Source organism: Rhinatrema bivittatum, chromosome 1, assembly GCF_901001135.1.
Source record: "Rhinatrema bivittatum chromosome 1, aRhiBiv1.1, whole genome shotgun sequence".
Classification (NCBI taxonomy): Eukaryota; Metazoa; Chordata; class Amphibia; order Gymnophiona; family Rhinatrematidae; genus Rhinatrema; species Rhinatrema bivittatum.
Window position 1 is genome coordinate 62465614 of NC_042615.1, and position 25433 is coordinate 62491046.

The 25433-nt window shown below is 47.2% G+C and overlaps 1 protein-coding gene across 1 annotated transcript in view; it reads right to left on the reverse strand.

Annotated features, from left to right (window-relative positions):
• The window catches only part of DCHS2 (dachsous cadherin-related 2), a 243486-nt gene that overhangs the window by 177286 nt on the left and 40767 nt on the right, over positions 1–25433 (reverse strand). Inside the window, exon 2 of the mRNA XM_029611289.1 lies at positions 5805–5996. Within this exon, the coding sequence (XP_029467149.1) occupies positions 5805–5996 (192 nt within the window). The remainder of the gene's footprint in view (positions 1–5804; positions 5997–25433) is intronic.

Below are 25433 nucleotides of genomic sequence, written 5' to 3' on the forward strand. Positions count from 1 at the left end.
CAAACAATTGAGTACTTTGCCTGAGGGCAGCTGTACAGTCTATTTATTTATTTATTTATTTAACATTTTTATATACCGAAATTCATGTAGCAAAGTTACATATCATTTCGGTTTACATTATAACAGTTAACAGGCATATAAGAATGCGGTTTCATCGAACAGGTAGGATAACTTGGATCTATGAACTGGGGAGTAAATTACAATGATTACGATGAGGTAATAATATTCTATAACTGAAATCTGGCTAAGTAAATAGGGAGTCCTGTTACAAGCAGCACATTGATGGGCGATTATTGTTATGTATTAAAAGCTTGTTTGAATAGCCAAGTTTTGAGTCTCTTTTTAAAGGTGATTGGGCAAGGTTCCTTCCGGAGTTCTGGAGGCAGAGAGTTCCATTGCGCAGGGTCTGCTGTAGATAGAGATCGTTTATTTAGTGAGGTTTTGATAGGTGGGGCAAGGAGAGTGTCTCTATAAGCTGCTCTTGTTGGTCTGGATGTAATATGTGGTTGTAATGGGATGTTGAGTTCTAGTGGAATGAGCTTGTGTATACATTTGTGAATGATTGTGAAAACTTTATATGAGACTCTAAACTTGATAGGGAGCCAGTGTAGGTAGAATGCTAGAGCCCGTTTGCAGTCGAGGGTATGCAGAGCCTGCTCTCCTGTAAACTGGCTCTGAAAGGTTGAGAGGCTACAGGATTAACCTTTCAACATCCAGGCCGTCAGGGATAAGGCCTGAAGACTGGGGTGGCGTAGACATCTGTTGTTCTGCGTGATCAGAAGCAGGTCCTTCCCCAGGGAAATGTGCCTGCAAATGGAAGAGGTCCTGAAGAATCTGAAACCACACTTGACATGGCCAGTGAGGTGTGATCAGGATCATGCTTCCCCTGTCCTGACGTAGCTTCACGAGAGTCTTCGAGAGAAGTGGAAGTGGAGGGAATGCATATAGGAGACCGGTTGCCCATGAGATGGAGAGCGCGTCTTTTGGTTGATAGTGTTGGCTGCGAGTGAGAGAGCAGAAGTTGTCTACTTTGCGATTTTGAGGTGACGCAAAGAGGTCTGTTTGAGGATGACCCCATTGTTGGAAGATTGAGTTCTCTACTGAGGGGTTGAGAGACCTCTCATGTGGTCGAAATGTGCGACTCAGCTTGTCTGCCAACACATTGTACACTCCCGGCAAGTAGGTGGCCCTGAGGTACATCGAGTGGGAGAGGGCTTCCGCCCATATCTGCGCAGCCTCCTGACACAGGAGGCGGGAGCCTGTTCCTTCTTGTTTGTTGATGTACCACATGGCCACCTGGTTGTCCGTTTGAATCAGGATGACCTGGTTGGAGAGGCGATCCTGAAATACTCTGAGAGCATATCTGATTGCTCGTAGCTCCAGGAAATTGATCTGGTGTTTGGCTTCCTGTGGAGACCAAGACCCTTGAGTTTGTAAATTGGCAACGTGTGCTCCCCAACCTATGCTGGAGGCATCTGTTGTAAGTGTTATTTGAGGGTCTGGAGCTTGAAAAGGCAGGCCTTGAAGGAGATTGGTTTCCTCCACCAAGCTAGAGATAGATGAAGTGGGTTGGTTATGTGGACAACAGCTGATAGTGGTTGAGATGACTGAATCCACTATGACCATAGAGTCCACTGTAGGATCCTCATGGCAAGACGAGCCATGGGAGTGAAGTGTACTGAGGACGCGCAGTGGAGTGCTGTCGAGACTGCAACTGATGGGTGAGGGAGGAGATAAGAGCTCGTTCTCGAGGAAGAAATGCCTTTGCCTTGAGAGTGTCCAAGTCTGCTCCTATGAATGACAAGGTTTGCGATGGGACCAAGTTGGACTTTGGATAATTGATGAGAAAACCAAGAGAGATCAGGGTGTGCAAGGTGAGATGTAGGGACGTCAAAACAGCTTGCTGTGTGGGAGCCCTGATCAACCAATCATCGAGATAGGGGTAGACGTGGACACTGTGAGTTCTGAGGAACGCTGCTACTACTACGAGGCACTTGATGAAGACTCGTGGAGCAGAGGCTAGGCTGAATGGTAGTACTCAATATTGGTAGTGCTTTGGGCTACGAGAAATCGCAGAAATCTCCGATGAGACGGGGTTATTGCGATATTTATTTATTTATTTAAGGTTTTTATATACCGGCATTCATGATACAATCACATCATGCTGGTTTACAGTTAAACAGGGGTACATAATAAACTTCAGACAAGAACTATAGTGCGGAAGAAAGCAGTTACAAATAACCAGGATGATTGAACTAGGAGAGGAGGGAAATAAAAGGAAAGGTTATCAACAGCTAAAAATATTTACAAAGAGCTGAAATTGAGCTGGCTGTGTTATAAATGTTGATGTTGTGAGACATTAGTTGGATATGTGTGTGTAAGCGTCCTGGAGGTCTAGAGAGCAGAGCCAGTCTCCCCTTTGTAAAACGGGAAGGAGGGAACCCAAGGTCCCCATCTTGAACTTTTCTCTTTGGAGGAACTTGTTTAAGGCTCGAAGATCTAGTATCAGGCGTACGCCACCTGACTTTTTTGGGATTAGAAAATACCGAGAGTAGAATCCGAGGCCCTGCTGGGAGTAGGGCACTGGTTCTATCGCTCTGGACTGAAGGAGGAGGGAAATCTCCTGTTCCAGGAGCGGTGAATGGTCTGATGTCCTCCACGTCAGTCGAGGTGGGGAGTCTGGTGGAACGGCAAGAAAGTTGAGATGATAACCTTGAGTTATTATGATGAGCACATGCTGGACCTGGTTGAGGAGTTGTTTGTGGCTTTTGCCTGCGAGGTTGCCTGGACTAGCCTTTCTGATAAGGCTTAGTAGATCGACCTTTGGACAGAGGAGGATAAGATTTCCTTTGGCGGTAAAAGGATTTCTTGGGCTCCTTTCTGAATGTTTGCTTAGCAGGATATTCAGAAGGTAGCAAGGAGAGTTGGCGAAGAGTCTCATGGTGATCCTTGAGTTGCGCCACTGTCTTTTGTATTTGCTCACCAAAAAAATTATCTCCAGTGCAAGACAAATCAGATAGTCTATCCTGGACCTCAGGCCGTAGGTCGGACGACTTTAGCCAGACCCATTGCCTTGCAGAAGTGGCTTTTGCTGAGACCCTGAAGTGGTGTCAAAAACATTATAGGCAGATCTTATCTCATGCTTGCCCGCTTCTAAACCCTTTTGAGCTAGGGCGTGTAATTGGTCTTGAGACTGTTGAGGTAAGGACTCAGCAAAGTCCTGTATTTGTTTAAAGAGGACCCTGTTGTACTCGGTCAAATAAAGTTGATAAGAGGCAATGCAGGATATAAGCATAGCCCCTTGAAAGATACAACGACCTATAGCATCCAGGAATTTTTGTTCCTTTCCTGGAGGATAGGAAGAATGAGGCTTGGTTCTTCGGGCTTTCTTTTGGGCCTACTCAACCACCACTGAATGGTGGTCCAATTGGGACTTCTGGAAACCAGGAGTTGACTGGACTAGGTATGTAGTGTCAGCTTTCCGATTGACTGGTGCCACAGAACCAGGATGTTCCCAATTCCTTTTGAGAAGATCCAGGAGGACATTATGGATGGGAATAGATGTTAGTTCTTTAGGAGCATCTAAAAATTGAAGAAGCTCCATCATCTGATGTCTATCATCTTGTTCTGTCTGAAGCTGAAAAGGAACCACTTCAGCCATTTCCTTCACAAAATTAATAAAGGACAAGTCCTCTGGCGGAGAACACTTCCTGCTTTCAGCAGGAGAGGGTAGCAATGGCAAATCATCAGTATCCTGGGATGAATCGTCAGTCCAGGTATCATAGGGATCATCTCCAGCACCCCCAGGGTCCTTGGAGGGACGAAAAATTGGTATACTTGAAGGGAAGGCATCGATGGTGTCACCGGTGGCACCGATGGTGGCACAGAGGGCATCGATGAACGGGATGGTGGCACTGATGGTGGCAAAGATGCAATCGATGAAACTGATGATCTAGGTGTCGGAAGCACTCCCGATGGTGGAAGGAATGATGTTTCTCCTTCGTCTGCCGATGAAAAAGGAATCAGAGAGGAAGGCACCGGGTCCATTGGAGTCGTCTGATCCCTCGGAGGAAAAGCAGCGATCAGCGCTTCCATTCTCGTGAGTAACGGTGCTAGCGCTACTGGAATGGGATCGGCTACCTGTTCAGGCATCGATACCGGTATCGGCGTCGATGGAACCTTGAAGCCTTGCATCGCTTTGCCGATGGCCTCCTGAATCATTTGATCCAGTTCCTCCCGGAAACCTGGAGCATGGAGCCCAGATGCCGGAGGAGGAGGCTTAGCCGGAGGGAACACCGTTGGAGGTGGAATCGCAGCTCCTATCACCGGTCCCGGTAAAGGTTGCCTCAGTGATCCTGAATCAGATAGGGACGGTGCCTTTTCTAGCCGGGCTTTCTTCGATGGCGGTTCAGAAGATGTCGATGTCAAGGCCTTGCCTGCATCGACGGTCTGAGACCTGCGATGTCGATGCCGATGCTTTTCTTGACAGTTACCTCTGTCCTTTTCATGAGGGGGACAGAGGGTGTCAATGGCCGTGGAGTCGTCGATACTGGTCAGACACCAGTCAGTGCTCGAAGATGGTGCGACATAGACAGTGTCGGTTCCGACGACGTCGATGCTATAGACGGCATCAGGGTTTTTAAGCGAAAGAGAAGTTCCATTTTCTCCATTCTAGCCTTGCGACCTTTAGGTGTCATAAGGGCACATTTGGTGAAATTAAGGACATCATGCTCGCTACCCAGATACATTACACATACCCGGTGAGGGTCAGTAATGGACATGGTACGGGTGCAGTCCGGGCATCAACGGAACCCCAACACCATGGCCTGTGAAATAATTTAGCCACGGTGAGGTCAATGGCCAGTAGGCCGTGAAAGCCAAACTCGACAGGAATCGACCGGAATCGGGTAAAAGACTTACCGGACCACCGCAGACGTAAAAATGAAAGCGGGGGACCCCTGTGGGGTAGAAAGTTGTATAGTAATTCCGTGAGTAAAATTCCTGTCAGGAATCTCTGTGGAGCTCCTTAAGCCACGTGACTACTGCTGCGCGGAAAAAAGGAGACTGAAGGGGGACCCCTGCTGGTTGCAGGGTTAGGGCCATCCTGGACATGCCTAGTAGGTGCCAGTCAAAGTTCTAGAAACTTTGACAAAAGTGTTCCGTGATTGGGCTTCATCCTGTGATGTCACCCATATGTTAGGACTACCATCCTGCTTGACCTGTGAGAATGTGGTTACAGCAGTTAGTGAAACTGGGTTTAAAAAAGGTTTGAATAAGTTCCTAGAGGAAAAATCCATAAACTGCTATTAATAAGCAACAGTAGCTTGAGATTTATTTAATGTTTGAATACTTGCCAGGTACTTGTGACTTGGATTGGACACTGTTGGAAACAGGAAACTGAGTTTGATAGACCCTTGGTCTGACCCAGTTTGGCAATTCTTATATACCACACAAGACTTTTCCTAGAATCAACAAAATAATATGCTCTGCATTTGAAGAAATTCTGGTAACCTTGGTAAGAATGTACTATGTTGTTGAAGAATTTTTTTGCAAGTGCTTCTAATTATTAAAAAATTATTCTAGCAAGTGAGCACCTACACTTAGCATCAAAAGGAAACAATTAAAAGGTGACATAAATGCCAGTAAAGAGATCTCGTTTTGATGACTAAAAGAGCAGTACATTATAAACATTACAGATTCGGATTAAGATCTAGGAATAATACTTTACACAGAAGTCTAGCAAGGAAAATTGTGTACATGTATAAAACGAGTTTATAGGAATAAGTATTGTTTAGAAAACTTACCCCATCTTTGGCTGTCACCAAAAGATCATAACTTGCAGGATCCTGTTCCTTATCAATGTTCTGAGACACGCAGATGTGACCAGCATCAGGATCAATGTGGAACAGGTAAGATTTCTCGCAGTTATGAAACCCATCATAGAGAAAATACTGGATATGACCAAATTGGCCTGAATCTGCATCTGTTGCTTTCACCTGAGGGACAACAATAAACAAACTGAAGTCAGGAGAATGATTAGTGTTATTAAGAAACCACATTTTCAGCCAGTCCACAGATAAAGATCCCCAGAACCTTAATGCTGTTTTGCAGTTAGCAGGCCAAACATGTTCTTAACGATTTAGAAAATGTCATAAATGTCTACATAACTTCTTGTTTTTGCAAGAACACTGGTGATCCTTCTATGATATTACAGCTTTGTCATCTGTACTTTTTAACATTTATCTGGCCCTATAGGGGCCATTTTTCAATCATTGAATGTTAATTATTTTATATATGCAGATGACATTCAATTCTTTCTACCATGTATCCCAAGGGGGAATGTTCCAGAAGACAGATTGCAGGAGATTGTCAAGTAATTACAATCATGGCTGACTAATCACTGCTTGTTCTTAAATAGGAAGAAAACAAAGATCCTGTGAGTGGTAAAGTTCTTGAGCCTAAGATCAGGCACAAAGTTTGGCTATCTAAAACCTTATCGGTGCCTAATCAGTCACGGATAAAGAGTTTGGAAGTCTTTTTAGACTCCCAATTATCTATGAAAGAGCAGATCTTCCATGTTGCTAAACTTGCATTTTACAAACTCAAGTTGGTACGACCTTTAAAATTCTTGCTGCCCCCAGGATTTTTTAGGATGGTTCTTCAGGCCCTGATGCTTAGTCATCTGGATTACTGCGGGACTTTGTATGTTGGGCTTCCAGGCAGGCTGATACGTGCAATGCAGTTGGTACAAAATGTAGCCGCCCAAGTTATAATTGGTGTTTCGAGAAGAGAACAAATAACCCCAGTTTTGATGGGCCTACATTGGCTCTCGGCCAAATGGAGGAATAGATTTAGGTTGTTGACTGTTTTTAAACTTTTGAAAACCATTTCTCCCTGTGTATTGCAAGATCATATTATGCTCTATACTCAAAACCGCACACTGAGGTCTGAGGGTACCAACTTATTAGTTATTCCCCCTGTTAAAAAGTTTAGGTGAGCTAAAACGAGAGAGTGACTTTTTTCATCAATAGCACTAAATGAGTGGAATAAGCTGCCTGCTGATCTTAGATCCCAGCAGAATCTTAAAATTGTTTAGAAAAGCGTTAAAAACAGTTTTTTAAGAAGCATTTGGATGAAGCAGTATGATTTTTAATGTATTAATGTAAATGTATTGATTTTATGTTAAATGTCATGTATATTATTTAGCCACTCCCATTTTTAATTAGCTGAAACGGACATTCCAGTTCTGTTACCGATATGCCCTGGGTATTCCCTATAATGTTAGTGAAGTACAAGTTAGTGAAGGAGGAGAGAAGCCATTCAAATGCAGCTCCTCCCTTTGATGGAGCTAGAATGGCCAACGTCTTTCAGAGTTTTTAAAGCAGCCCTCCACAAAGGACTTGGGAGCAGTGCGAGTCGATTTTGAACTTAGTGGAGGTGTTTGGAGGGTTTTTTTCCTATTTTGGATTTTTGGGTCTGCTCTAAGGGCTCCAGCAAACCATTCTGGGAGTCTGGGAGCTGGGTCAGGGATTTGCCTTTCCTTTCCACTCCCTGGTGGGGAAGGTCTGCATCCCGGGACTATTTTGGGCTTTTGAAGAGACTTCAATTTATAGGAAAACTGGTGAAACTCCGTGTACCACCTGGACTCAAGTTATGGGGTACCCTGTGTCTGGGGCTGCCAAAGGTTAGGGAAGACTTGCCCCTCTACATCCTAAGAGAGGCTGATGGAGGTGGTGACCCAATGCCAGGATCTTCCAGTGTTAATATCAGTTTGGGAAAGAAGATTTTTTGTAAGAAGATCTGGGAGGAAGTTTTGGCTGCCCCTCTTCTGCCCATCAGAAGGAACATCCCAAGCAGCTGTTTCAACCCGGATCCCTCCAATTAGGAAGGATCCGGGTTGAAACTAAGAGAATACTTAAACTCAGCTTTGAGTTAAGAAATAATTAAGAACACTGAGGATATCCAACAAGTCTTCACCCTTGGGGGAGAGTCATTTAGGCTCTCTGTGAAGAGACAGTGACTTTCTATTTTTCCCAGTTTAGAAGGGGTACCCTGCCCATCTAAATGATACCCTGCCCACCTGGGACTATTTTTTCCTAGCCCTGGAGGGTAAAAGTTCCCTTGTCCTGGTATAAGAGAATCCTGCACAGATAGAGAAAAGAGACTAACAGACAAAGAAACCCTGTGGTGCTGTGTATTAAGTTTAATTGTGCCAATTTGATCTGATTTTTTACAACAGAAAAGAAGTTTAATTTTGGATACTAACCAAGTGACTCTTGTGCAGTTATTGGCACATACAGCACACACTGTGAAAAAAAGCTGCCCCTCTCACAGGGTCAATACTAAGGAATCAGTCACCCCTAGCACTTGGGCCCCCCACAAAAAGAATCCACACCCTGGGAAAAAGCCAAAAGGAAGAGCTAACCAGGTGTCCCTGCCCAGAAGAACTACAAATAAGTTTATGGCCCCACCAGAGTGTGACCTAACACCCGAGGTGGGGTTACATATGCATTAAGCAACAACAAATAAGGGTACCTTCAGGCACTCAAGCCTCAGTGTAATAAGGTACACTCCGCTGTGCATTCCTTTCTGTGTACAGCTTTACTCCCAAAATAACAGAGTTTAGCACACAAAAAGATGTGTCATTTATTTATAGATATTTGATATTCCACCTTTTACCACTTAATGATCACAAGGCATATTACAACAAAATTAGTCACAACTGCAGTTGGACCTTGGTTTCCAATATACAATTTGAACAGAATTAAAGACCAAGAGCATAGTAATCATGTATGCTGTTCATGGTAGACTGACTTATGTCAGTGTGTGTCCAAGAAAACTGTCTCAGAGAAAGGCTGAATCACAGGCTAGAATAAAGGCCCTCAAGGAAGAAGGGTCTTTGATGATAAGAGTTCAGATAGCCAAGGAACAAGTCTCTGTCATGAGGACTGTGTGAAAGCCTAGGTGGATACCCATATTTTAGCTTATTTGAAGTTAAGGTAGCTTGTTCCAAAGTATTGGGGCATGGCAGTTAAACTCCCGCAGTCTTGTGCAAGTGAGTTTTGCAACGGTCGATGGAGGGCTTGCAGTGAGAAACAATTTGGGAAGAATGGAGTTCTCTGCTGGGCGTGAAGAGGGATAGAAGCTGGGAGAGATATTCAGGGGTCAGTTTATTTACACATTTGAAAACTAAGCAGAGGGGTCTAAACTGTATCTAGTATTCAACAACATGAGTAAAACTGTGCATACAAATTAGTGCTCTCCATGCAAATTCCATGTTAATCAAGGTATTACATATTTCTCTCCAAAGCAGAGAGTAATATTCATGTTTTTTTTATTAATTCCTGGTCAGAGGTGGAGCAAAGTTTATGGGGTTAATGTTAGAGGCTATGAGGCTGAACCTAGAGTTTATGGCGTGGGGTCCTGTATTCCTCATTTAGGTGCATAAAACACAATTTGGACACCAAACAATCTGTGCAGAACATGATTTTGTGCATAAAACATTGAGTCAGGAACATAAAGGTTGTGCTCCTAAATGTTTTTTTGCTCCTAACTCATGATGTGCCTCTAACTTTTAGAAGTACAACTCTCATCCTCCAAATTCATGTTCTGTGCATGCAGCTTTTAACAGCACATCTTTTATGTGCATAAATCAAGTTTTCTATGCATAAATTGTGTTTTATAAGGACAAAATATGATGTGTGCATGTTTTCTATGTATAAACAAGATTTATAGAAATAAATCATATTTTGTGCATGCTAAGCATATCTGTGCATGAACATTTTTGGGTTAGAAGTATTTTTTTTTATTTTTAAACTCTGCTACACTCATTCTATTTATTTACAAAAACATATATTCCGCATATTCTCACAATGTTCAAATGCGGATTACAACCATTCATAAAAATTCAACACCAACAATTATACAATGAAACATCAAATAAATGAATTAAACAATAAAAAGCAAAATCTATACATTAATTAAAACAGATTGTGCCCTATATTTGCCCACACCAAAAGCTTCCAGAAATAACTCTGCTTTTACTAATTTTCTAAATTTTAATAATCAGTCTCTTGGTGCAACCCAACAGGCAGGGCATTCCATAATACTGGTGCACAGATAGAAAAGGCTTTAGAACGGGTTCTCTGCAGCTTATATTTGCATACCAATTACCTTACTGTATTGGAAGTTAACCCTTTTATTAAAGAATGTGAGCAAACTATGTGAAGTTCAAAACATTTTTAACTCAGATCTTATTATACTGGAGTCTCAGAGAGCTGCCTTTCCATGAGTACCACAGGTGTTTTGCAGAATTGCAATGGAACCTGTACAATTCTAGCACACACAAGTCCCGACTGACCCAAAAGACCTCCCAATTTTCTAGAACTATTTTATCGAAGCCAGCTCTAGCCTAACCAGCACCCTATGTGAAAACTGAAATTAGCCACCATTCCCCCATGAAAAATGCAATCTTCACTAACATCTCCACCTGCAGACTCTTCTAAGTCATGTTCAATATGACTAAAACTGAAATATTGTATCGTGCAAGATTTCCAGATTCCAAAGTTCCAAAATTTCTTTTGACTGAAGATGCCGAAATTCCTATGGTAAACGAAGTTAGAAACCTTGGTTTCATAATGGATATTTTAATCGTTAAAACCACAGATATCAAAAGTTACAAAAAGCGCTTTCTATAAACTTCATTTAATGCGCAGACTTCAACAATTCTTATGTAATTATGACTTGAGAGCTACAATTCATTGTTTGGTGTTATCACCATTGGATTACTGTAATGCCCTTTATTTAGGACTTCCTCAAAAAACAGTACATGCAGAACTCGGCAGCTAGGGTCATATTAGGTTTGTCTCCACGTGAGCATAGTTCTCCCATTTTTTAAATTTGCATCTCGTACCAATCAATTGAAGAATATATTTCAAAATACTTAGCAAATGTTGCTTACCTATAACTGTTCTCACAGGACAGCAGGATGTTAGTCCTCACATATGGGTGACATCACAGGATGGAGCCCAATCACGGAACACTTTTGTCAAAGTTTCTAGAACTTTGACTGGCACCTACTGGGCATGCCCAGGATGGCACTAACCCTACAACCAGCAGGGGTCCCCCTTAAGTCTTGTTTAAAAGCTATAGAAAGTGCCAAAAAATAAAATAAGAAAACGTAACGAACCCAACACCGCGGGGTGGTGGGCGAGTTTCGTGAGGAATAACATCCTGCTGTCCTGTGTGAACACCTGTTACAGGTAAGCAACATTTGCTTTCTCACAGGACAAGCAGGATCGTAGTCCTCACATATGGTGAGTACCGAGCTGAGGATGTCAGAGTATGCACCAAATGTACCCAAAGACATGCAACAGGCACAACAACTGGGGTGGAATTTGGTAGAGGGCATCCTGAAAAGGGCAGGCGGAAGGGTGTTGGTACATCAAGTTGCAAAAAGGTTGCGCAAGACAGATTAGCCGAAGATGGAATCTTGTCTTCCAGCCATATCCAAACAATAATGGGCTGTAAAGGAATAGAGAGAACTCCAGGTAGCAGCCCTACAAATATCAGGAAGCGGCACCGAACGTAGGTGAGCTACTGAAGTTGCCATGGCCCTGACAGAGTGTGCTTTAACACGGTCTTGAAGTGGAATGCCTGCTTGCTGATAGCAAAAGGTTATGCAGTCCACTAACCAGGAGGAGAGAGTCTGCTTGCCCACAGGTTGCCCTAATTTGATGGAATGGAAAGAGACAAACAATTGAGTGCTTTTCCTGTGGGTAGCTGTATAGTCTAGGTAGAATACTAGAGCCCGTTTACAGTCAAGGGCATGCAAAGCCTGTTCTCCTGGATTGGAATGGGGCCTGGGAAAGAAGGTAGGTAGTATAACGGATTGATTAAGATGAAACGCCGATACAACAATAGGCAAGAACTTAGGGTGAGTGCGGAGTACTGCCCAGTCATGCAGAAGTTTAGTGTAAGGCGGATAGGTAACTAGGCCCTGTAACTCACTAACTCTGCGTGCAGATGTGATAGCCAAAAGAAAAATCACTATCCAGGTGAGATAACTTAGACCACAGGATTGGAGAGGCTCGAATGGTGCCGACCCAAAACCAGATTGAGGTCCCAAGAATGGGCCCGAGGGCGCAGAGGAGGCTTGAGGTGGAGCAAGCCCTTTAGAAATCGTGTTACAAGGGGTTGTACTGAAATAGGAATATCCCCAACACTTTTATGGAAGGCAGCTACCGCACTGACATGCATTCTGATGGAAGAAGTTTTAAGACCTGATTCTGACAAGTGCCAGAGATAGTCCATAAACTTCATGGTGGAACAGGTAAAGGGATCAAGTGATTGAACAGAACACCATGATTTAAATCTATTCCATTTGTAAAGGTAAGATTATCTTGTGGAAGGCTTTCGTGAAGCAATGAGGACATGGGAAATTGGCTCCGAAAGGTTGAGTGGCTGAAGAATCAACCTTTCAACATCCAGGCCGTCAGGGATAAGGCCTGAAGATTGGGATGGCCAAGTACCCGTCGTTCTGAGTGATCAGAAGCGGGTCCGTTCCCAGGGGAATGTGCCTGTGAATGGAGAGGTCCTGAAGAATCGGAAACCACACTTGGCATGGCCAGTGAGGTGTTATCAGGATCATGGTTCTCTTCTCCTGTCGTAGCTTCACAAGAGACTTTGAGAGAAGCGGAAGTGGAGGGAAGGCAAATAAGAGACCGGTTGCCCATGAGAGGGAGAATGCGTCTCTTGGGTGTGAGTGTTGACTGCAAGTGAGAGAGCAAAAGTTCTCTACTTTGCGGTCTTGAGGTGACGCAAAGAGGTCTATGTGGGGGTAACCCCAACGTTGGAATATTGAGTCCGCAACAATACAGTTGAGGGACCACTCATGCGGTTGAAAGGCGCGACTCAGCTTGTCCGCCAACACATCGTCCATTCCCAGCAAGTAGGTGGCTGCAGACACCCTAGAGGCTGTGTCAAAGATATCATACACAGCACGGATTTCATGTCTACCAACATATAGACCCTTTTGGACCAAGCCGCTGAGCTGATCTTGAAATTGGTCAGGCAAGGTCGTAGAACAATTCTGGATTTTTTTGAAAAGATCCCTGTTACACTGGGTCATGTATAATTGGTAGGAAGCAATGCGGGAAATAAGCATTGAGCCATGGAAAACATGTCAGCCAAAAGCATCCAGGAACTTTTGCTCTTTCCCTGGAGGCGTGGAAGAACGAGGTTTAGAACAACGTGCCTTCTTCTGGGCCGACTCCACAACCACAGAATGATGGGAAAGCTGTGTTTTCTGGAATCCAGGGGCTGTCTGTACCAGGTAGGTAGCATCTGTTTTCCGGTTGACCGGTGGTACAGAACCTAGATGCTCCCAATTTCACTTCAGCAGGTCAAGAAAGACTTCATGAACAGGGATGGACATGATTTCCTTGGGTGCATTTACACTTCCATCATCTTGTGCCTGAGTCCTCTTCAGTCTGAAGCTGGAAAGGGATGGCCTCAGACATTTCCTTAATAAAATTTATAAAGTACAGGTCCTCTGGAGGAGAACACCTTCTCTCCTCAAGGGGAGAAGGTTCTGAGGACAGATCATCGGAATCCTGAGAAGAATCATCTGTTCAAGGTTGGTAGGGCTAGTCCCCAGCCCCCATGGGATCCTCAAATGGAAGAAACAGTGCTATTCCTGTGGGATCAGGCAGAGGCTCCGATGGCACCAGAGGGGCCACCGACTGAGAACGATGCGGCATTGATGGAACCGGTGACATTGACGGGTGAGTCGGTGGCAGGACTCCTGACGGCCCGGGGGTGGGCTCCAGCCTCGGTGCCTCTTCGTCTTCCGATGACAAAGGAATCGGAGTGGAAGGAGTGGGACATACCGGTGTCTTCAGTCCCACCGGTGGAAGGGCACCAATCAAGGAGTCCAACCTATCCAGTAACGGTGCGAGGGCAGTGGGTATCAGGTCGGCTGGAATCGGTGCTGGCGTCGATGGAGGCTGGAAGTCCTGTAGCGCTTTTACAATGGCTTCTTGGACCATCCGGTCCAATTCCTCGCGGAAGCCTGGGGTGTGTAACCCCAGCCCCGGAGTAGGAGGCAGCGCTGGCGTAGCCTGAGGGTCCACCGGTAAAAGTGGAGACGCGGCTCCCGGCCCCAATGAAGGTGGGGAACGCCTCGGTGACCCGGTCTCAGAGGAGGATGGGGCTTCTCTGGATGGGATTTTTTACTAGGAGGCTCTAACACCGATGCCAAGGGCTTGCCTGGATTAGCGGACTGAGCCTTACGATGGCGGTGCCGACCCTTCTCTCGATATTCACCTCGGTCCTTCTCTGGTGCCGAGGACGAAGAAGTGGATAACTTCAGAGCAGACTGCGTCGGGTGAGAAGCACCGGAATCCACAAGCTGCCGAGAGATTGACGGCGCCGGCTCAGACGACGTCGAGGCCTTTGATGGAGTCAGTAGTTTCGCCTGGAAAAGAAACTCCATCTTTTCTGAGAAGGCCTTGCGGCCCTTCGGTGTTATCTGGGTATATTTGGTGCAAGTTAGGACTTCATGGTCCGCCCCCAAATACAACACACAAACCCAATGTGGGTCTGTGATGGACATTGTCCGAGGACAACTGGAGCACCGACGAAAACCCGACACCATGGCTTCGACAAAAATTTAGCCGCGGTGCGGTCGATGGCCAGTAGGCCCCAAAGGGAAAACTCGACAGGAATAGACCGCAATGGAGGGTAAAGCCTTACCTTCACGACCGCAAGTACGGAATTGATAGGAGGACCCCGGATGGGGTAGAATTTTTTGAAAATTTGAAAGAAAGTTCCATGAGGAATATTCCTGTCAGGAATCTCTAGTGAGCTCCTTAACCATGTGGCTACTGCTGCGCGGAGAAAAAGAAACTGAAGGGGGACCCCTGTTGGATGCAGGGTTTGTGCTATGCTGGGCATGCCCGGTAGTGCCAGTCAAAGTTCTAGAAACTTTGACAAAAGTGTTCCGTGATTGGGTTCCATCCTGATGATGTCACCCATCTGTGAGGACTACCATCCTGCTTGTCCTGTGAGTATGTGAGTTTAGCGTAATACTGGCAGACTGTGGGTGGCACCCTGGTATATAAGGCAGAGTCTGTCAAACTTTCTGTGTCTCCATCTGCTGAAGGGGAGGCAAAACCCAGGAGTCTGGACTGATTCGGGTACGTACAGGGAACATCATTTAACTATGCCACGGGTTATTTTGCCCTATAAGCATCACCTTGCACTTATCCACATTAAATTTCTTCTGCCATTTCGACGCCCAATCTTCCAGTCTCACAAGGTCCTCCTGCAGTTTATCACAATCTGCTTGAGATTTAACTACTCTGCATAATTTTGTCATCTACAAACCTGATCACCCCACTCAATATACCCCTTTCCAGATCATTTGTAAATATATTAAAAGGCACCAATCCAAGTACAGATCCCTGAGGCACTCCACTATTTGCCTTTTTCCACTGTGAAAACAGACCATTTAATCCTATTCTTTTTCCTGTCTTTTAACTAGTTTCAATCCACAAAAAGATATAGCCTATCATCTCATGACTAGTTTTCTTAGAAGCCTCTCATGAGGGCATTTGTTGAACGCCTTAATATCACAACATTAGCAAAGATTTTTGCCAGGTACATGAAACATTTACCTTAAGTTATTAATAGACACATACTAAAGGATACGGAGGCAAACCTTGGATCTGGTTCATGTTGCACAAAGCTTAGCCAAAAGACCTACTGACTTTCATGTTGCACAAAGCTTAGCCAAAAGACATATTGACTTTCAGACTCCAATTTTTATTATATGGCTACAGAGTATGTATGCAAAATTTCTAGCCAGATTTTAAGTGAAGATTATATTCTCATATTTCTATTAACAAGGTATGTCACAGATTTGCAATCCATTTCAACCCCTGCAGTTGTGGAAGGTGCTGTCTCAGGTTTGAGCAGGGAACAAAATCCTGGGTATTCGGGATTTGTTGAACCCTGAAATGCTGTACAGCAATAACATGTATATATTACTCAACAAGTGAAACTATTAAAAACAATCATCATACTCACCTATTGACAGAGATTATAAGCAACAGTGCACTCAAATCAGAAACACCTTATCATTTGAATAGGTAATAGAAATAAAATCAAGAACTCCACCAAGGAATAAAGAATTTTATATCAAACTTGAGGACTAAGACAAGTTCAACAGTGTGAGGCTCAAAAGCTGTAGACACACAGTGGAACATTTAATATAAAAACATTTTTAAAAAATGAGCATGTTTCAATCATGCACTATCAAGATAATAAAGGACCGACAAGCGCCTGCGGGGAGGGCCCCCTTAACAGGGCGCTTGCCGGCAGAGCGACTGCCCCCCACTACCCCCCCACCCGCGGAGTCGTCTTACCTCGGCGGCCGGGTGGAGGGGGGCTGGGTGGGAGCAACGCCGCGAGGGATGGAGCGCTGAAGCCGGCCGGAGACCTCGGGGACCGGCGCATCGAGGCGCGATGACATCATCGCGCTGCGGCGCGGTGATGTCATCGGGTGGGCGCGCGCAGGCGCGCGAATCCTGGCCCAGGGTCTCACGGGACTTCAGGCGCGAGACCTCGGGACTTAAAGGCAGGGCGAGCGCCGGGCCAGGCCCTTTTCGCTGGCCGGCGCTCGTGTCAAAGGACCCGGTGGAGGATTTAGCCGCGACCACGCAGCCGGACAACAAAAAAAAAAATAAAATAAAAAAAATAAATAAAAATAAAAATAAATAGGAGAAATAAAGGAGAGACTTTCAAGACAGGCACTCCGGGAGCCCCTGCATAGGACCCGGAGTCCTGCAACAGCTGCCTTCGATAGGAGGAGCCGCGATCCGGCGGCCACGTGGGGGTGCATCCGGCGGCGGCCAGCGATCACGCAGACGGAGAGGTCCCAGCGCGGGAGGTGAGCAGGCAAGCCGGATATAGTTGCAGTGGCTGCCAGCTCAGCTGAGACCGGGGTCCGGAGAACGCGGAAGTAGGCGGGAGCTACCGGAGGCGACCTGAGGAACGCGGAGAGAGGGAGAAGAAGCCCTGCCCCTGCTCCAGGACCACGACAGAACGGAGAGCGAGCCACAGCGGCACAAGGAAGGCAGCGGTGCCGATCCCTGGAAGTAGCAGGTCTGACTACCCTGGAATTGCAACACTTTTCAGCCCGGATTCCAGAGACGGCACACTGAACTGTGAGTACTAACCTCGATCGCCCCCCCCCCCCTCCCCACCCCGGACCATGGGCCGGATTGCCTTCTACGGGGCTGGGCAGCGAAATCGACCGAACGTAAAGGGGGTGCCGGATTTGGGAGAGCCGAGGGAAGGCGTCTACTGTGCGTATCGACATGGCTGGTAAAGGAGCGAAGCCGGGCTTGGAACCGAGGCAGACAAGGGGGCGCAGCCGGCAAGCAAAGGTGGCGGAACCACGACCTGCGAGGGCAAAGAAGCCTGATCGTGCCGGAGAGGGAGGTCAAGGCGGAAAACGCCCTAGGACAGACAGAGTCAAGGCACAAGGAAAGGGGCAAGCAGGTACCAGCAGGGGAGTCAAGAGTTCGACAGAGAAGGACGTGAGGGGGCGGACGCCGGCGGCGGACACCGTAGGTGAGGCGGCGACCGGTGTGGCCAAGGAAGCGACCGGAGCGATCCCCGCAATTGGACAGTATAGTGCCCCACCGTGGGGCTGGCCCGTCTGGCACCCAACGGGGCCCTCCGGAGCAGGGGCAGCATCGGCAGCACCGCCAGTACAGGGAGCATACCCCTACAGTCAGAATGCATGGCAAGCCTCAATGTACCCTCCATGGTGGCAGGTCCCACCGCCTTGGTACACAGCGCCAGCAGGCGTCAACGCCACGGCGGGAGCCCGCACGCTGGGAGCGGAGGCCGCCGAGCAGGTGTCGACGGAGGAGGACATACACAGTGGGGAGGCCGGCAACGAGAGTAGAAACCGGCCCCCGACACCGCGGGAAGCGGAGGAGCGAGCCGAGGAGACGGGAAGGCATCTCGAAGCAGCGTCGTCGTCGGGAGACGCAAAAGGCAAGAGGACTAAAAAAAAGCGAAATACCGGTGACTCCAGTGAGGAATCCTCCGAGGAGGAATCCGATGAGAGCGAGGCGGCGGCTGACTCCCCAGTCAAAACACCGCAGGAGATAGCGTCAGCCACTGCGGCCGCAGCAGCCCTCCCCAATTTGGCGGAGCTGTGGGAGAGCGTGCCAAAGGTGTTACGTAATAAGATAAGGAAGCGTGAATATATTGATATTTTCTCAATATTGGAGGGCAGGAAAGGGGCGGCGGAGAAGAAAAAGGGAAAGAAAAAGGAGGACCAGAAAGAAGGGGAGGTAAAGGTGCCCAGAAACATAACTAATTGGACCAGGGCATTCTTAAGAATGATAAGCGTCATAGGGAGAGAGGATCCATCCCAGTACGCCCCGATGCTGAGTTATGCAGATTCCATATTGGAGGCATATAAGGAATACCAGGGGTGGTGCTGGCTGAATTATGACGAGAAGTTCAGGGACAGAATGGAGGAGAACGGGAACTTGTCATGGGCAGCACAAGATGTGGGATTGTGGCTACGCCAGATGACCAGTAAGGTTATGGAGGCAGGGGCGCCGCGAAAATTGGCTAGGCCGCATGGCGGTGCGACGAGCGCAGGCAGCAATTCATGGGGGGAAAGCGGTAACAACAAGGTGTGTTGGCGTTTCAATAAGGCGGGGTGCAATTTCCAGGACTGCAAGTTCAAACACATATGTTCATTATGTGCGGCACCGCATCCGGCAGCGAAATGTGCGAGGAAAGGTCAGGGGACGACATCGGGGAGTAATGGGAAAGGGAGGTAGCGAAGTATTTGACAAGGCACCGTCCCCAGTCCGTTTGGCAGGCATGCGGGAGTGGTTAGCCATATACCCGAGGAGACGGGAAGCAGAACAGTTGAGGGAGGGTTTTGAGCAAGGTTTTAGGATACCTTTCCAAGGGACGGTTAAGGGCATAAATGACAAGAATTCCTCATCGGCGACAAGACTGGCAGACGTAGTGCAACAGAAAGTGGACAGGGAGATTGAATTGGGCAGGATGGCGGGACCATTTGCGGACCCCCCTTTCGCGGGGATGATGTTGTCACCTCTGGCAGTAGTGCCCAAGAAGGAACCGGGGGAGTTTCGTTTAATACAAAACCTCTCCTTCCCGACGGGGTCTTCGGTGAACGATGGCCTCCCAGCGGAGGCGTGCACCGTTCAATACACGTCTTTCGACGAGGCCGTGGCATTGGTCAGGCGTTGCGGGGAAGGGGCCCTAATGGCTAAGGCGGATATTAAGTCGGCCTTTCGACTGCTCCCCGTACACCCTGACAATTTTCCCATATTAGGTTTCCAATTTCGGGGTTCGTACTTTTTTGACAAGTGCATGCTTATGGGGTGTTCAGTCTCCTGTGCTTACTTCTAAATGTTTAGTAGTTTTTTGCAATGGGTATTACAAAAAAGGGCAGGGAATGGTAACGTGGCACATTATCTTGACGATTTTCTATTCGTGGGCCCGGCCGGCACGGACACATGCCGAAAAACACTGGCGGCATTCCAGGAGATGGCGGCTGATTTCGGGGTCCCGCTAGCAGGGGAAAAAACTGAGGGCCCAGCTACGATCCTATCATTCTTAGGGATCGAACTAGACACGCAGGCCATGACGTCGCGGCTGCCGCTCGAGAAGTTAAACAAATTGCGGGGTATGCTCAGGCAGGCACTGGCCAGCAAGAAGATGACTTTGGTCGGCTTACAATCTATAATCGGGAGCTTGAACTTTGCATGCAGGGTCATCCCGATGGGTAGGGCTTTTCTGAGGCGGCTGGCGGATGCAACAAAAGGGGTCAGGCGGCCGCAACACCGTATCAGAATCACGAGCCCAATTCGAAAGGAAGTGGCTATGTGGCTGGAATTCCTGGACAATTTTAACGGGGTATCCATGTGGCAGGAGGAGGCGAGGTCAAGCCAGGACCTAGATATACACACAGATGCATCGGGCGGATGGGGCTTTGGGGCATACTGCCAGGGCGCATGGTGCGCAGCACCGTGGCCAGAGGAGTGGAGGCAGAGCGGGCTAGTAAAAAACATAACATTCTTAGAGTTATTCCCGATCCTGGTGGCCATTACGGTCTGGGCACATAGGCTGTGCAACAAAAAGATCATTTTCTGGTCGGATAACATGGCCGTGGTGACCGTGATTAACAGGCAGGCGGCCCGTTGCTCTAAGGTGGCCGCGTTGTTGAGGGAAGTGGTCCTACAGGGCTTGCGAACGAACATGACAATAAGAGCTAAACATGTACCAGGCATCCATAATCAGGTGGCAGATGCTTTATCTAGGGCTAAGTGGGATCTCTTTCGTCAACAGGTGCCGGAGGCGGAAGCGGAAGGAGTTCCAATACCAAAACAATTATGGCAGATTGGAATGATACGGAATGGGGGTTGCTGAGGTCATCGGTGGCCCCAGCAACTTGGAAAGCATACTGCAAAGGGTTTTCTAGCGTACAAACATTCTTGCAAGGACAGGGATGGCAAGGGGGGCGTATAGAGGGCAGGCTCATAGAGAGGTTCGTGGCATGGGCGAAGGAGGAAGGGATGTCCAGAGGATCGACAGTGAATCAACTGGCAGGTTTTGCATTCTTTGCAAAAGCGCTGGGCTTAGGTGACCCCATGGATAACTTCATGGTTAAGAAGCTGTTAGCCGGCTGGGCCAGAAGCACTGTCTGGAAGGGGGACAAGAGGCGGCCAATAACCCATGAGATATTGGTGAGTCTATGGCACGCAGTAGCTAAGGTAGCGTCAGAGGGATTCGAAGTGATTCTTTTCAGAGCCGCTTTCTGCACGGCTTTCTTTGCAGCCTTAAGGGTCAGTGAATTGGTGGCGGCATCCAAAACGGATGAAGGAAACGATGGCATACTTCATGCCAACGTCACAGTCCAGGAACAGGGCATTACCATAAGGGTGCATAAATCTAAAACGGATCAGAGGGCAAAGGGGGTGGACATAAGGCTAGCAAGGGTGCCATCACAGGTGACCTGCCCGGCACAAAACATGGAAAATTACTTACGAATCAGACCACGGGGGGGCGCCCACTTATTAATTCATAAGGACGGGGTGCCGTTAACCAAATTTCAGTTTGCGGAAGTATTGCGGAGGGTAGTGGAAAGCGTGGGTTTGAACCCGGAGGAATTCAGTACGCATTCCTTTAGAATTGGGGCCGCCACTAGTGCGGCACAGGCGGGCCTGCCCATGGAGGTGATCCGAAGGATAGGCAGGTGGAGATCAGCAGCAGCAAATAGGTACGTGAGGCAGGGAGGGGTTGAGAATGGTCAGTAACGAAGGAATTCATATCTCGCCCGCAGGTCCATTCTCCCAGAGGAAGGTAGTATGGTTGGTAGGACACTCTTTCGTGCACTGGGCGGCTCGGCGGGCTCGGGAGAGACCATACGGCACGCACCTGGGATTGGCACCGCGGGGAGTCAGTGTAACCTGGATGGGAATCCGAGGCATGAAATGGGGTCGATTGATCCCGGAATTACAGAGCAGCTTACGCGCAAGGCAAAAGCCGGATGTCATAGTCATTCATTTGGGAGGCAACGACTTGGGGGAAATTAAAGCAAAACAGTTGATTGATGGTATAAAAAGGGATTTGGAAGCAATAAGGGAGATGGCCCAGGGAACAACCATAGTATGGTCGGAGATCATACCCAGGCTAAAATGGCAAGGTGACAAGCTATGGTGCAGAGGGCGCAAGAAGGTGAACAGGCAGATCGAAGTCTGGGCCCCGAAGGTGGGCATGGCAACGATTCGGCACGACTGGGCAGATGAGCCATGCATAGGTCTGTATAGACCGGACCTGATACACCTATCGGATGTCGGGTACAACCTGGAGGCGCTGGAGCATGCGCTGAATGAAGTTGGGCCGCAGTAGGGGAATTGGGGGACCCGTGGGGTTTGGGGGGCCCGGGACAAGTGTAACACTGTCCCGGTCTGGTGGCGGGGGTACCCGAGTTAGGGGGGGCCAGGAGGGGCCCGGAGGACACGGTGGACAAACCGTGGTAACAGGTGAAGGAAAGTACGTAGAGGTGGGCGTGGGCTGCCCGGGGGATGGCCCCATGGCTTGGACATGGCGGGGGGCCGGTCAGAGCGTATGGCGGACTGGCTAAAATGGTGGAAGCCGGTACGAAGCCCGGTATGGTAATATTTGACGAACGCACTAATACTCGGGTACCGAAAGTTTGGTTTTATATTAATAATTAATAAAAGCTGCGGCCTATTTTCACCAATATTGGAGTATGTGTGGTTAATGGATGGTGATAATGTAAGGAGGGGGGGGAGAGCACGGCGGTGCAAGCTGCCACTGTTATAAAGGACCGACAAGCGCCTGCGGGGAGGGCCCCCTTAACAGGGCGCTTGCCGGCAGAGCGACTGCCCCCCACTACCCCCCCCCCACCCGCGGAGTCGTCTTACCTCGGCGGCCGGGTGGAGGGGGGCTGGGTGGGAGCAACGACGCGAGGGATGGAGCGCTGAAGCTGGCCGGAGACCTCGGGGACCGGCGCATCGAGGCGCGGTGACGTCATCGGGTGGGCGCGCGCAGGCGCGCGAATCCTGGTCCAGGGTTTCGCGGGACTTCGGGCGCGAATTCTGGCCCGAGACCTCGGGACTTAAAGGCAGGGCGAGCGCCGGGCCAGGCCCTTTTCGCTGGCCGGCGCTCGCGTTTCCACCCACCCACCCAACTAAGAGCAAGAGGGGGGGCGAGGGACATTAAGGAGGAGATAGTCAGAAGATAATGTTAGCAAGAGAATTGCCAAATGTACAATTGTCGCAGCAATCAGGGTTGGCGGGGGTACCCGAGTTAGGGGGGGGCCAGGAGGGGCCCGGAGGACACGGTGGACAAACTGTGCTCACAGGTGAAGGAAAGTGCGTAGAGGTGGGCGTGGGCTGCCCGGGGGATGGCCCCATGGCTTGGACATGGCGGGGGGCCGGTCAGAGCGTATGGCGGACTGGCTAAAATGGCGGAAGCCGGTATGAAGCCCGGTATGGTAATATTTGACGAACGCACTAATACTCGGGTACCGAAAGTTTGGTTTTATATTAATAATTAATAAAAGCTGCGGCCTACTTTCACCAATATTGGAGTATGTGTGGTTAATGGATGGTGATAATGTAAGGAGGGAGGGGGGGGGGGAGAGCACGGCGGTGCAAGCTGCCACTGTTATATAGCAAACTACATTTTAACTTAAGATGGAAGAGCTAAGGAAATATGGGTGAAATTAAATTTAGCAGGTTCTCAAAGATTTAAATAGCACTACATATTAAGGAGGAAAGTTGATATCCATTCATTGCAAGATGTACATGGATCTTAACATTTGGTTTTATTTCTCCCAGGAATTTATCAGTATGTATTACAACAAGAACAAAAGAGGGGTGAACATCAGCATAAAAAGACACCTAGTTTTTTTTCTGGGTAAATATCAGAGTTTATTTTGAGGAAGAGAAGTCAGGACAGTAAAATTATATAATGTTGATAAATGAAGACAAAGGAGTTGGGGCAGTGGTCCTAATCTTATTGTAATTACTGATTTTAATGTTTTTATATGTTTATTTTCTGTAAGTTGCTGTTTTTATTGTTAATTGCCTTGGTACCATTGGCAATAGGTGGGGTATCAAATTTAAATAAATGAAATTAATCTCGTGGGCACATTTCATACTTGCCATTTGGAAGCTTTATACTTGTGCTTCTGAGTTTGTGTAGCTGTCTCAACTACTAATATTTTCTGTCCCTGCTGACTTTATTGCAATTTCCAAAGATTTTCAGCCCTGTGCCATTACATCACATTAGTGAACAGTTTGTGGGTATCTTGTCTTACAGCTGCTTTAATTACTGACAATTCTTTCCAATTTCCTGCTTCATTAGGACATTATACCTGTGGTGGTTCAAGAGTTTTGCTTTTACATATATTTCCTCTATAACTTTATAGTTTTGTTGTGCTTGTATTCACAGTGAACTTAATTAGTGCAGGAATTTTTCATCTGAAACTTTGGTGGTACAATAGGAGCATTTGGTAATGACTTCCGTTTAATTTTCAATGAATTGCCCAGGTTGAATAAATACCCCTCCCCCTCCATTCCCTGCCCAAGTTGATCTGCTTGTCGCACTTACAAAAACAAAACACAAAACTTCACGGACTGAGGAGCTGTCCAGACCATGGTGCTGAACAGTGAAAACACCTGTAGCATTAGAAGCCGATAAGAAAGCCAAGTATTTTTTCTCATTTCAGACCATCCTTGCAATTGCTTTAATAAGGGCACTAGGCTTATTCCTCATTCATGTTAATACGTATATGAAAAGTGTTTTTTTACATGAATTTGCTTCCAGCACAAATTAACTGGATTAGCAGCATATAAATACCAGTGGTTACTTTTGTGCCAACTCTTCTCTGAAATTCAATGCAAATGGCTATCAGAATTGTTCCTTTGGCATTTTTCTTCAAGGTTTGTCTGAAAGTCTGGCTTTCTGATTCAGCAATTTTGTGTAACACGGATTTACAAGCAGGAAAATGTAACAGACTGGATCAGTTAATTTGACTGAAACACCACCTCCACCTGATGCTGCATGCAAAAGGAATATGCAAATAAATCAGGGCAGGAAAGAATTTTATATAAGGCAGATGAGGCCCCCTAGAACAGGGGTTCCCAAACTTTATGTAAAAGGCCATACAGTATTCAAAATCATTGGCAGAGCTAGACAAAAGTTCCCCCTTATCCCAGCCAGCATCTCTCCTTTACTTTCCCCAGTCTCCTTCCATTCTCCTCTCTCCTCTCAGTCCTCTCTCATTCTCTGCGTTGTCCCTCTCTCCCTAGCAACTCCCCTTTTCCTGTCTTACCTTCATCTTTTCCTCTCCCCCCTAGTGTCCCATTCTCTCTTCACCCACCCCCACCCCCCAAGCAGGATACAGTTCTCTGTGCCTCCCTCATTAGCAGCGAGTTCACAAAACTGGATTTCACCGAGGTAAAGTTAAAGGTTTTGCAAAATGCAGTTTGCAAAGCTATTTTTGAGCGTAGTTGTAATATGCACTCAATTTGCATAATTTTACATCACAGTCACTTAACTGATTTTGGATACAATTTTGCAAGTGTAAAATTACACACAAAAAATAGCTATTTGCAATGCAAACTAGACAGATTGGGCAAATGTAATTTGTTTTCCCTTCAGTACATTGGCCTTTATGTTTGCAAATGCACTTACTGGGGGTTACTCAGCACTAGAAAAGGTGTGTGAAAAGGACAGAGGCCAAACATACAACATATTAGTCTGTTTTATGGTGCAAGTCATATGTTATGATGGCCACATCCCTCCCTCAGTTACATTGTATTGCTCATAGGGAA